This window comes from Onychostoma macrolepis, chromosome 12 (genome assembly GCF_012432095.1).
Source record: "Onychostoma macrolepis isolate SWU-2019 chromosome 12, ASM1243209v1, whole genome shotgun sequence".
NCBI classification, from domain to species: Eukaryota; Metazoa; Chordata; class Actinopteri; order Cypriniformes; family Cyprinidae; genus Onychostoma; species Onychostoma macrolepis.
In genome coordinates this window covers 17,004,033-17,016,774 of record NC_081166.1, presented here as the reverse complement: position 1 = coordinate 17,016,774, position 12,742 = coordinate 17,004,033, and the positions used below count along the sequence as shown (strand labels likewise).

At 38.3% G+C, this 12,742-nt stretch overlaps 1 protein-coding gene across 3 annotated transcripts in view; it reads right to left on the bottom strand.

The window, feature by feature from the left end:
- Positions 1-2,321: 2,321 nt before the first annotated feature.
- The window catches only part of snx29 (sorting nexin 29), a 152,465-nt gene continuing 142,044 nt past the window's right edge, over positions 2,322-12,742 (bottom strand). For 2 of the 3 annotated variants that reach the window (XM_058792899.1, XM_058792900.1), the window contains one exon: positions 2,322-3,586. In XM_058792899.1, the coding sequence (XP_058648882.1) occupies positions 3,457-3,586 (130 nt within the window). In that variant the 3' untranslated portion in view covers positions 2,322-3,456. The other variant, XM_058792901.1, reaches the window with a different exon arrangement.

Genomic DNA, 12,742 nt, shown 5'->3' with positions numbered 1-12,742 from the left:
GAAGTGCACAGATTGTCTGGCCTGTATTCACTCAGCTGTGAATATACTCTCTGTGCTAGACTGCGACGAGCAGTGCTCTACTTCTGACTGCCAGCAAGGGACACCTGTGCTAGTTGACACAAAAACTGATCTCAGTAATTACAAAGTCTCCAGTCAAATGCTTGTGTTCTTAAAATAGTTTTGTATGTTGATGTCTTAAATAAAAAAATATCTTAGAAGCCTGATTTTCCATATAGTGTTGACAACATACCCCACTATTGGTCAAGGCGTGTTAAAAAAGCAAAATGGTTGATTAGTTTATTAAAGGTGCAGTAGGAGATCTTGGAAAATGCTAACTTTAGCCTGATAGCACTGAAAGCGAACGTCCCACCCTCCCTGCAATTGGCGTCCAAAGCCACGCCCCCTGAACGCATACAATCATTACTACATCAGCGGTTCCCAATTCCAGTCCTCGCGCCCCCCAACCCCACCTTTCACATTTCATATGTATCTATTATCACGTGCGACATTTGTTCTATTCAACCGTGAGTGTCCTGCTAAGTGGACATGTGCGAGACGTAAATTTAAATAGTATTTATTTACAGAGGTATAATATGCCACACTTCACACTTATCTAGTAAGTTTAGTCTGTGTGTGAAGATGCTGCGCAGCGCAAATCCGTGAATGAATGTTCCAAAGTGAACTAAACTTCAACGGATTTCCCTGCTCAGGGAGTAGGGAACAAAGAACACGGTGTAGGGAGCATGTCAATCGGAACAGTTAATGCAAGTAGCTCTCTTCTAACGAGCTCTGAATCGAGTGTGTTAATTAAGATATGCAAAATATGCAGAGACGGGGGGTGCGAGGACTGTAATTGGGAACTGCTGGGCTACAACGTGTCATTCACTGGTGAGAAAACTTTATAGTACAGTTAGTAAAAGTACTACAATACCAGGAAGGAAGATCGGGTTGTTGATGTTTGTCTGCCATTCTTGCTCTGTCTGCAATAGCGTACCGGGTGCGCAGAGGTATGCAAATATATACGTTGACAGGCAGGTAGGAAAGACAATTAAAACGCTCGGACCGAGCGTTTTGATTGGACAAACATTTCTTGGTCCTACGCCTTCCACAGAATATATAAATACAGATAAATACATTTAGACCACTTAACTTAATGATTGCTATCGGGACGTGAAGAGAATTTCAACCAGCATAACAAAAAAAAAAAAAATCACCAATTGCACCTTTAACTTTTGTGTAGCCAAATTATTTACTGTAAACAGTATAATGTCTAGCCCAGATGTCACTAATATTACATTCAGTTGTATTATATGAATATTTAACTTTGATAGTTTGATAGTTCTGACAGGATTACTTGTGGATTATTGTGATGCTTTAATCAGCTGTTTGAACTCTCAATGACGGCACCCATTCACTGCATGCTAAATTTCTAAATCTGTTCTAATGAAGAAACAAACCTACATCTTGGATGGCCTAAGGATGAATACATTTTCAGTAAATTTTCCTTTTTGGGTGAACTATCCCTTAAACTCAAAGTATTAAACTTGTATTCTTTGTTTTTGCAAGCTTTTTACATTTTAAAGAATTTAAAATATGTATACAATGTTGAATTATGATTGGATATAATTGCATGATGACAGCAAACCTACGATGCAGCATTTTATTTACAAAGAACCAAAGCCTAAAAACGCACTTAAAATTTTAAAGGGATAGTTCACCCAAAAAATGTTTTTCTGTTGAATACAAAACAAGATATTTTGAAGAATGCTGGGAAACAAACAGTTGATGGTAGCCACTGACTTACATATTATGGAAAAAAATACTATGGAAGTCAATGGCTACCAGAAATTTTTGGGTTACCCACATTCATCAAAATATCTTCTTTTGTGTTCAACAGAAGAAAGAAACTCATACAGGCTTATAAAAACTTGAAGATGAGTAAATGATGGCAATTTTCATTTTTGGGAGAACTATCCACTACTATTATTTTCCTGCCTTGCAAAGACTATTTTTAATTTGTTGGAATAAAAACCACATGTGACAAGACACTTTGCGTCACTCACAGTGACAGAAAGCGCCAACAATTAGAAACAACTGATCCATTTCTTAGTGATCTGGAGGTTTGTAAAATTCTCCTGATTTTGTTTCAAGTTACCGTGGCAACACAGCTCACAAGCTCAAAATCTGCCATTTAAATATAGATTTTTTTTTTTAATACATTGAGCCTTTAAAACACTTTCTTTACTCAAAATGGAAGAAAAACAGTCTTGTGGCATAGCACTAATATCGACTTACCTTACAAATTTGACACAAAAACAGAATGTGTGTTGGTACTTGTATTTATTCATGTATTCATTAAGCTCATGTACTCTTAAGGCTGCAAAAGAGCTGCTTCCTGTCACATTTGGGACAGAAAGATACTCTGTTTAAGAAAAACCATCATATACAGTTGCTTACTAGTACAAAAGGTTGCAAACAGACACATATGCAAAGCACACAACAGATCTGCTACTGTATGAGTTACAGCCGAGCAGAATCTGATGGCAATTCTACATCATATTCAATTTGATAGCAGACAATTTTTTTTTATTTAAACACATCATGGTTCCTCTCTATGATCTCCTTATACATTATAACATGTTAAAACCATAAATACTATTTATTAGTAATGAATCCCAATCATCATTGTGCTTGTAGTTAAAATAGGGCAAAATGATCTCTCACTCTTTTATTCAGTGGAGATTCCCCTGCTACGAAATTCTCTTCTGTTCAGTCCACACAATACGATACGCCCCATCTTTCTGTGTAACAGTACTCTCGAGGTCATACAGGATAATGGCAGCCCGGGAAATTTCCAATGAAAGGTTTTCAGGGACAGACGACAAGGGCTCTGGAGCATGAGAGTCCAGACCCGACTAACACTTTCATTCTGACCTGACATTCATCTACGTAATATCTGAAACTGTTTTTTGGATTTACTGTGAACAGGATGGTGGAAAGTGATTGTTTTGTATATGTATTATAAGTGTAGTCATAATACAATTACATCTAACTTTGTGCCTCATACATAGCAGAGCATGGTAACAAAATGTATACAAACAGAAAAATCAAATTGAGTCCCATGTGTCGCAGTCAAATAATATGATGTGCAAATTATTTCCAGACAATCGCACCATTCTCATCGCAGTCTCATAAAAGTTTCATGTCACTGCTGTTAGTCAAAATGACATCCTGGCTTTTCCCAAAAACAACATCTGTTATCAATCACTAGGCACAATAGTAACTGAAAAAGTTCTGCCACTAAACCGACACACGCCGCAGTTTCTTGCAGATTTTGTTCGTCGTTTCTAGACCCAGCTAGTCTCCAACGGTGTCGGTATGTACATCCATAATAGAAGAGAAGGTCCTTGGCTCGGCACATCCATACTGATGAGTTCTGAGGATTGCGCTCAGAGGTTAAAGGTCACCGCTCTGGGGTTCAGGGTTCCGAGCTTCGCGGCCCGAGTTGCGGCCTAGTCTGGGGAAGCGGCTGGAGGCTTTGGATCGGGCAGTTTTGGCTCCACTCTCATTAGCCGTCGGGCTGTCCCTGTTAGAGAACAAACGCAAACATCGGTAAACCCCTGGGCGCTCTGCTCTTTCTTCTCCTGCCTGACTCCAGGTGTTCATTTATGTTGTAATACCTTTGGAAAACAGATAGTTCCCACCAGGCACCTAAATGCTTAAACGGAGCAGGAAACCATGTTCTCTGTGCATTTACAATAACTAAACACTCCTTCGTGTCAGAGTCCCCGCTGTAGGTAAATAAACAATGAAACAAGCTCCTCGCAATAAATTTTTTCCTTACATCCTCACAGGCCGCACACTGACATCACCCGTAACTCAATGCTAACAAACTGAAATTGAAAGATGGCTGTGAGTTGAGCACCGAGCGGAAAGCCCTCGAGGCTGAGGGAGGGCTGTATAGACATCAGCTGCTGTTGAGGGTTAGACGCTATACATACACAGCTGCGGCTCACCGTACAGAGTCAACTCCAGCCTGGATATCATGACAACTATGTCACTCATGAGCTGGAGGAGTCTAGGAGCCAGTGGCGGTCCTGGCTCACATGGTGCCTGCTCCCAAACTACATATAAATAAACAATGTAAATAATGTAACAATGTACTGCGCAAACTGCTGTACGCCTCTGTGTGCTATAAAATAAGATAAACGATTAACTAAAAAGAACTAAAGATAATACAATGAAATACACAATTAAATAGAAGAGTAAAAATAAAATACAATGTCTGTGCCGCTAGCCTTGTGGGCAGCGTGCCGACATACAGTGCCGTTGTGCTACGGGCGCCCCGAGTTCGAATCCCGACTCGAGGACCTTTCCCGATCCCACCCCCTATCGCTATCCCCAACCCAGGCTCTTTCAAAATACATGCCTCTAAATACATTTCTGCAACACCGTTATTATGTACCTTACTGCACATTTCACAGCAGTGAAACATCCAGTGAGTGGCGCTAAAATGCTGGTTCAATTCGTGACCCTGACATGTTTTTCTTACGTTGATATGGGCACGTATTGCTGTGTTCTTTATTACGTAGTTTCAGGTACGTATTGTGGTGGTTCATAATTCAAATATCTGATGAATGTAGCTAAAAGTTAATGCTCTACCGTATTGGAAATATCCTCTACACCAAACCCAAGCCTAAACCTACCCGATAGTGTTAACAAATGCAAAAGTGATTAAAAAAAAAAATTATATATATATATATATATATATATATATAAATAAAAACATGCATTTGCTGAAGCAGCCGTGCTATTTCCACTTCCTTATGCGTATTTGAGCTTTTTTGTTGAACCGTAGTTTCACAGGGTTCGTACAGGAGCAATTCTTCACTCAAGTGCAACGCTGTTATCCTGTGAGCTACTGAGCAAACCTACTGAATTAGAAAACTCATGCAAATTAAGCTGTATATGTGATGACAATGTTCAAAAGTATCAGTTTTCAAATCTCGCAGCATGTTAAAATTGTTTTGAATTTATAACATAATATTTCTCAAGTAATTAAGCAAAAATTAGGCTTTATTAATCGAAATTAACCTGATTTGTGGACCTGCAAATCATATGTGACCCTGGACCACAAAACCAGTCTTAAGTCGCTGGGGTATATTTGTAGCAATAGCCAAAAATACACCGTGTGGGTCAAAATTTTTCTTTTATGCCAAAAATCATTAGGATATTAAGTAAAGATCATGTTCCATGAAGATATTTTGTACATTTCTAACCGTAAATGTATCAAAACTTAATTTTTGATTAGTAATATGCATTGCTAATAACTTCATTTGGACAACAATATTTAGATTTTTTTTTGCACCCTCAGATTCCAGATATTCAAATAGTTGTATCTCAGCCAAATATTGTCCTATCCTAACAAATTATTAATTCAGCTTTCAGAAGATGTATGAATCTCAATTTCGAAAAATTTACACTTAAGACTGGTTTTGTCGTCCAGGGTCACATATTTTGTGTGAAAAGGAATAAAAGTTTATTGCCTCTAGTGTTCCTTTCAACTGGAAACTGCAGCGATTCGTGTGTATAGGTACGTTTTTTAAGTTTCGCAGAAATGTAGGTAGAGGCATGCATTTCCAATGAGCCCATGTTGTATATCCCACTTCGCTTCTTGTCAGTTTTGATCTGTCCTATCATAATAAAGGCAAAAAAAAATGCAGATCTTGAGCCAAAAACTCTTTACCAAACACCAATGACTTGTACATATGGGTACAGTCATTTTAGACACTTCCAAAACTGTTGCAACAGACATGGAAATACAATTTTTAAATACATGAATTATGTTTCCATCTTTGTTGCCACAGTTTTGGAAGTGCCTTTTTCTGTTCTAAAGAAGGGGGTGTCCCAGTACGTTTGTCCATACAGCGTATGTAAAAGTCATTGGTGTTTGGTAAAGAGTTTTTGGCTCAAGATCTGCATTTAAAGTCACACCAGAGGTGTTCAGCTTGGATTAGGACTTGGCTTTCTGCAAACCAGTCAAGTTCTTCCACACTGACTAAAACAATCATTTCTTTTTGAACCTTGCCTTATACACAGAGGTATTGTCATGTTAGAATAGAAAAGGGTCCTGTCCAAACTGTTGCTTTAAAATTAGAAGCACACAATTCCCTAGAATATCATTATATGCTTAAACATTAAGATTTGTACTCATGGAAATGACTAAAGTAGTCAAACCTGTTCATTAGAAGGGGGTGACCCAATACTTTTGGCAATATAGTATATATATATATATATATATATATATATAGGTCAGTGGCCCTTGGCTTGGTATTTTTGGCAGAATTTGGCCCTCGGTGAAAACTAATTGAGGAACCCTGATTTATAGCCTATGTTTAGCTTTTTCCTTCTGCCGATTGTATTTAAGCTTCAAAATTCATAAAAGTTGTGTTCATTTGTGAGATCATAATGTACAAAACGTGTGAGAGTTGTAAACTTTTGTTGGTCACAGAGCTTATTTTCTGCAACAATCCAAAAGCCAATGGGAAAAATCTGTTTATTTGTTTAGGGAACGAGGGTGATGTGAACTTCTGGGATGGTCTACAAAATAACATCATAAATGTAACACTTTATAGATAAGGAGACTTTTTCTCTTTTATTCTATATCATCTTGTTTCAATTTGTCTTATATTTATGGTGCTGATGGTGAGCAGGGGAACTAAAAGCAGGCAGAAAAGCAGAAAGGTGCTTGGTTAAAAAAAAAAAAAAAATCCACATTGGGTTACAATTGGAGGTGTCAGGTGAGATGGAGGGCAGCTGCAATGTCATGAGACTGCCATAGATGAGTGACAGAGAAGTGGTGTGTGTGTGTCTGAGAGCGGTGTGACTGTATCAGTGCTGCACTGTCTGAGAGTCATGGTTTTTGTATGATTGTGGCTAAAATATATAGCCAAGGCTTCATAAACTTGCTGCATATGGGATGGAAAGGGTGCAACTGCATCCAATCGAATTCACACACTGATGGTGTGTGCTTTATATGCATGTTTAAAGTGAATGCCAGACATTTTAGGAGTATAAAACCACAGAGAAGAGCAAATAAATGGTTTTGTCAAACTGAATGCACCTACATTTGCAGAAAAAATGTTGCTACATTTGTGGATTTCTGCTAAAATGACTTTCGATCTTCAACCAAATCACAACAACAAACACCACAGTCTGCTTAAATATAAGTTTTCATGTCAAAAGAACAGGTTAATGACTAACTTAATTGGAGTCAACAAGAGTCAGAGCTAACAGAGCTTAAATAAGGAGTATAAAATAAAAAAAAATTACTTGCTCTTTGCTGTGGTTCCATACTTCTATAATGTCTGACATTCTCCTTACACAAGCATAAAAACACAATATCTCTGTGTGAATTCGAATGGATATAGTCACACTCTTTCTATCCCACAAAGCATCAAATTTTATGACCAATTTATGCAAAAATCTATGGTTCACGTACTTTTTTTCTGCAACTGGATAATCTTCAAGTGGGGAGGGAACCATGAATTTCCTTCTCTGTTCTCAAAAAGGACCAAAAACAACAGTTTCAAAGCACCTTTGTGAAGGTATGACGGAACAGCCACTTATGAAGCCATTGGTCTGAGAGCTGGCTAATCTAACTGTACTGATTACATAGAACTAATAACGTTCAAGAGGTTTCAAAGGAAATGAAATTTGAACAGTAAGCCAGAAGTGGGGTTATGCAACATACAACATACCATGATCGGCTTCTCCTCTGCTGTATTGCTGCTGTCAGATCGGCATAGAGCTGAGAGAGAAAAGAGGAGAGCTGGGCGAGGGGAAAGAGTGAGGGAGACAGCTAAAAAAAAAAAAAAGGAAGCCTGAAGTGTTGAGCAGCTTTCAATCAGGCTGGAGCAGCAGGGAAGAAGCTGGAAGCAGGTAAGTGGGGTGCTGCGATGCCCCCCACCAGTAAATCTATCCATCTCTCCATCCTCAGCTCTTCACAAAGCAACACACACACACACACACACACACACACACACACGCAGATACTATTGAATGGGTCCATGCGGCAGGAGGCTGATCTGCAGTCTAAACAGTAGCCGCTGAAAGAGCGTCCTTATATGTTACATAACCTCTAAGAACAGAGATTCAGCTCTTCATTTAGCCGTGGAACAAGCCCTCCTTATCTGTCTATCCCCTGCACCTCTGCTGGAGAGGCTTCTTGTTGTGGATTTAGGCGGTAATGAAGCAAATTTTGAAATGGCTCAACCACATTGAAACCGAATCGAGCCTTACTGGATGTGTCCCCTTCTCAATTGGAAAAACACTGGGATAGTCCATAGTCCCTGGGTGAGACTAGAAGCATCATCCCCATCAACCTGTTCCCTTTGATTTTTGGGCCAAGTGGATTTTAAACAATACAAAATAATCAAATAAAAATCTATCTAAAAATATTATACAGGTGCTGGTCATATAATTAGAATATCATCAGAAAGTTGATTTATTTCACTAATTCCATTCAAAAAGTGAAACTTGTATATTATATTCATTCATTACACACAGACTGATATATTTCAAATGTTTATTTCTTTTAATTTTGATTAGAGCTTACAGCTCATGAAAGTCAAAAATCAGTATCTCAAAATATTAGAATATTACTTAAGACCAATACAAAGAAAGGATTTTTAGAAATCTTGGCCAACTGAAAAGTATGAAAATGAAAAGTATGAGCATGTACAGCACTCAATACTTAGTTGGGGCTCCTTTTGCCTTAATTACTGCAGCAATGCATGGAGTCGATCAGTCTGTGGCACTGCTCAGGTGTTATGAGAGCCCAGGTTGCTCTGATAGTGGCCTTCAGCTCATCTGCATTGTTGGGTCTGGTGTCTCTCATCTTCCTCTTGACAATACCCCACAGATTCTCTATGGGGTTCAGGTCAGGCGAGTTTGCTGGCCAATCAAGCACAGTAACACTATGGTCATTGAACCAGCTTTTGGTACCTTTGGCAGTGTGGGCAGGTGCCAAGTCCTGCTGGAAAATGAAATCAGCATCTCCAAGCTTGTCAACAGAAGGAAGCATGAAGTGCTCTAAAATTTCCTGGTAGATGGCGGCGTTGACTGTGGACTTCAGAAAACACAGTGGACCAACACCAGCAGATGACATGGCAGCCCAAATCATCACTGACTGTGGAAACTTCACACTGGACTTCAAGAAACATGGATTCTGTGCCTCTCCACTCTTCCTTCAGACTCTGGGACCTTGATTTCCAAATGAAATGTAAAATTTACTTTCATCTGAAAAGAGGACTTTGGACCACTGAGCAACAGTCCAGTTATTTTTCTCCGTAGCCCAGGTAAGATGCTTCTGACGTTGTCTCTGGTTCAGAAGTGGCTTGGTAGCCCTTTTCCTGAAGACGTCTGAGCGTGGTGACTCTTGATGCTCCAGCTTCAGTCCACTCCTTGTGAAGCTCTCACACGTGTTTGAATCGGCTTTGCTTGACTGTATTCTCAAGCTTGCGGTCATCCCTGTTGCTTGTGCACCTTTTCCTACCCAAATTCTTCCTTCCAGTCAACTTTGCATTTAATATGCTTTGATACAGCACTCTGTAAACAGCCACACCTTTCAGTAATGACCTTCTGTGACTTACCCTCTTTGTGGAGGGTGTCAATGTTCGTCTTCTGGATTATTGCCAAGTCAGCAGTCTTCCCCATTATTGTGGTTTCAAAGAACAAGAGATACCCAGAATTTATACTGTAGGGATGGTCATTTATTCAAACTCAAATGTAAATATTCTAATATTTTGAGATACTGATTTTTGACTTTCATGAGCTGTAAGCTCTAATCATCCAAATTAAAATAAATAAACATTTGAAATATATCAGTCTGTGTGTAATGAATGAATATAATATACAAGTTTCACTTTTTGAATGGAATTAGTGAAATAAATCAACTTTCTGATGATATTCTAATTATATGACCAGCACCTGTATGCTTATGTATATGTATGTATGTATGTATGTATACATACAGAGCTGGGTAGTAACTGATTGCATGCAATCTGGCTTACGATTATCAGATTCCAAAAATTAAGTACACTGTAAAAAGTGATAAGTTGACTTAACTTAAAAAAATTGAGGAAACCCGTTGCCTTAAAATTTTTTAAGTAAATGATAATTAAAAAAATAAGTTAATTGAATTGTCAAGTTCACTTAACTTTGTTTTTTATTATTATTATGTACTTAATAATTTTAAGGCAACGGGTTTCCTCAATTTTTTTTAAGTTAAGTCAACATCACTTTTTACAGTGTACTTATAATTAGATTAAATATTACATTTTAAAATACTCGTAATCAGACTACATTTACGTTTTTGTTTTGTTGTTTACATATCATTCACTCAATTCACTCGAAGTTCTTTTGAACTTTCTCATTAATGAATCCTGAAAAATGTCACTACCACAGTATCTACAAAAACTATTAAGCATAACTGCTTTTCAACCTTGATAATCAGAAATGTTTCTTGTGCATACAAATAGTATATCAAAATGGTTTCTGAAGGATCGTATGACACTGAAGACTAAATTTGCCACCATTCAGCTCTGTCAAAAAATAAATTACAACAGTTATTTTAAGTTGTAATAATATCTCACAATATTACTGTTTACTGTATTTTCGATCATAATAAATCTATCTATCTATCTATCTATCTATCTATCTATCTATCTATCTATCTATCTATCTATCTATCTATCTATCTACATATACACGACAACCTGATGAACCTCCATCCTAAATGAAAATGCACTAGTAGACTAAGTCTCACATAAATTGCTAAAGCGCATTTTTGTCTTTGGTCATGTCTAATCTTGCCTAGAGTACCAAGTGAGTCGAGACTGCCAGTGAAGCTCCATCAAAACCAAAACAACGACTCTGGGTGAAACCACCTTTGCTGGAAGCTCTTTGAAGCAGCCCTGCACTGTAAAGATGTATAGACCTCAAGTGTCTTCCATTTCAAAGCTGAAGTCTCAAAGTCTGAAAACCCTTTTTGTTCCACAGAAACCTTCTCACAAGTATGTCTTTTAAAAGACCTTCGTCATTCCCACTCAAAACTGACAGTGACAGTCAGGAGATGCCAGGAACGGGCACACAAGAGCAGTTTTAACATGAAAGGATTCCCTCGTTGCCAAAGCGAGCTCACTGTAACCTCTGTGTGACAGCTTTCCACTCTGTCTGTTTGCCAGGAGGCGGCTTTATTGGCATGCAATGGATATGTAATCACCATGTGTTTAATGTGACTGTGAGCAGCTACTCCAGGTCTGAGAGCGTCTTTCAGAGCACAAGAACAGAACTGTTAATCACATAAATCACTGGCAAATTTATCGAGAATGAACACAGTTGCTAGACAGCATGTTCAGAAACACAAGCACTCAACCGATGAACGGTGAACGGTGAACTGGATCTACACTAAGAAAATCCAACCCACATGCAGAATGGAATCAAGGACTCTGGGAGCCCTAGAACAAGTGCTTTTATGATATATTCGCGAAACATCACTGCCTAATCATACATCACATTCAGATCTCTGCCCAGCTAAAAAGCAGCTGGACTCATCTGTCCTTAGTACTCAAATTATCTCCAGTCATGCCAAGCAAAGAGCCATTATCGTCTCACAATGTGCCAAGGGTCTCTTTTAATTAAATCAGATTTGATGTGAGGGTAAAATAGTTTTTTTTAATTAATTTCCTGTTTGAAATCGCGTCACGCTGCCAAATCCAGCACTAACAATAAACCAATGAGATGCAGCATGTGAAAGGAAGTCTGACCTGATAAATCAATGAGCCAATCAGAACAGACAATTGGCCAGTAAAATGCAGGATGTGAGCGGTCCTGTAAGCAAATCAAATTTCCTGTAAAAGAACAGCTGTGAGATGATTGGTGACGCATTTGTCTTGTGTAATGCGCAGATTGGGATTTCAGCGAAGAAACCTGTGCCATATTCACTAACTGTCGTAATCTAGCTTAACCAGGTGCTGAAAAAGTGCCTTGGGTATATAAATGAAGTCACTGTCATTCTTTTCAGCACAAACACACCTGTCTATGTAAATAAGGCTTTAGAAAGTTTGTAAAAGTGAGCGCTATTTGCTTGCTGTAATTAACGCTGTGCTACTACCGCCCACGGAATGCAGGCAGTAAATAGGGTTTATTAAAAAGTGAAGTTTGTGTACATTTTCTACTCATCATGGCAGTAGTAATTCATCAAATGATGATCAAATAATGGAGAACAGCATTATAATTGCGCATATATCCAGACAGCGTGCAGTCGAGTACACTTTCTGCATTTTAAAAAGCCGATCGCAGTGGTGGAGTGATACTGGTATAGTAAGTGGTTCTCAACAAAGATGATTATCTATGACAGGGCAACAAGCATTAAAATAAGCTAAAACGAGTCGAGGTGTTTCTTATTTAATTCTTGCTCGCAACAACTTTTTTGTCTTGAAAAACCAAGGTTGCTGTGTATTTATGAGGTAGCCTAATTTTAAGTGCAATTTCTAGACCTGAAAAAGAAATCTGAATCAATAAATTAAAACTCCCTGGGCATGTTTTATAATGAATATATATTTTTTCAAGCCACGCCAAGCTCTAAAATATTTTACTGGGTAGAAATTGTGAGTAAAAAAAATATAGATTTAAAAATCCTTATCCTTCACCCTTATCTAGTAACTCACAAACAAGTGGA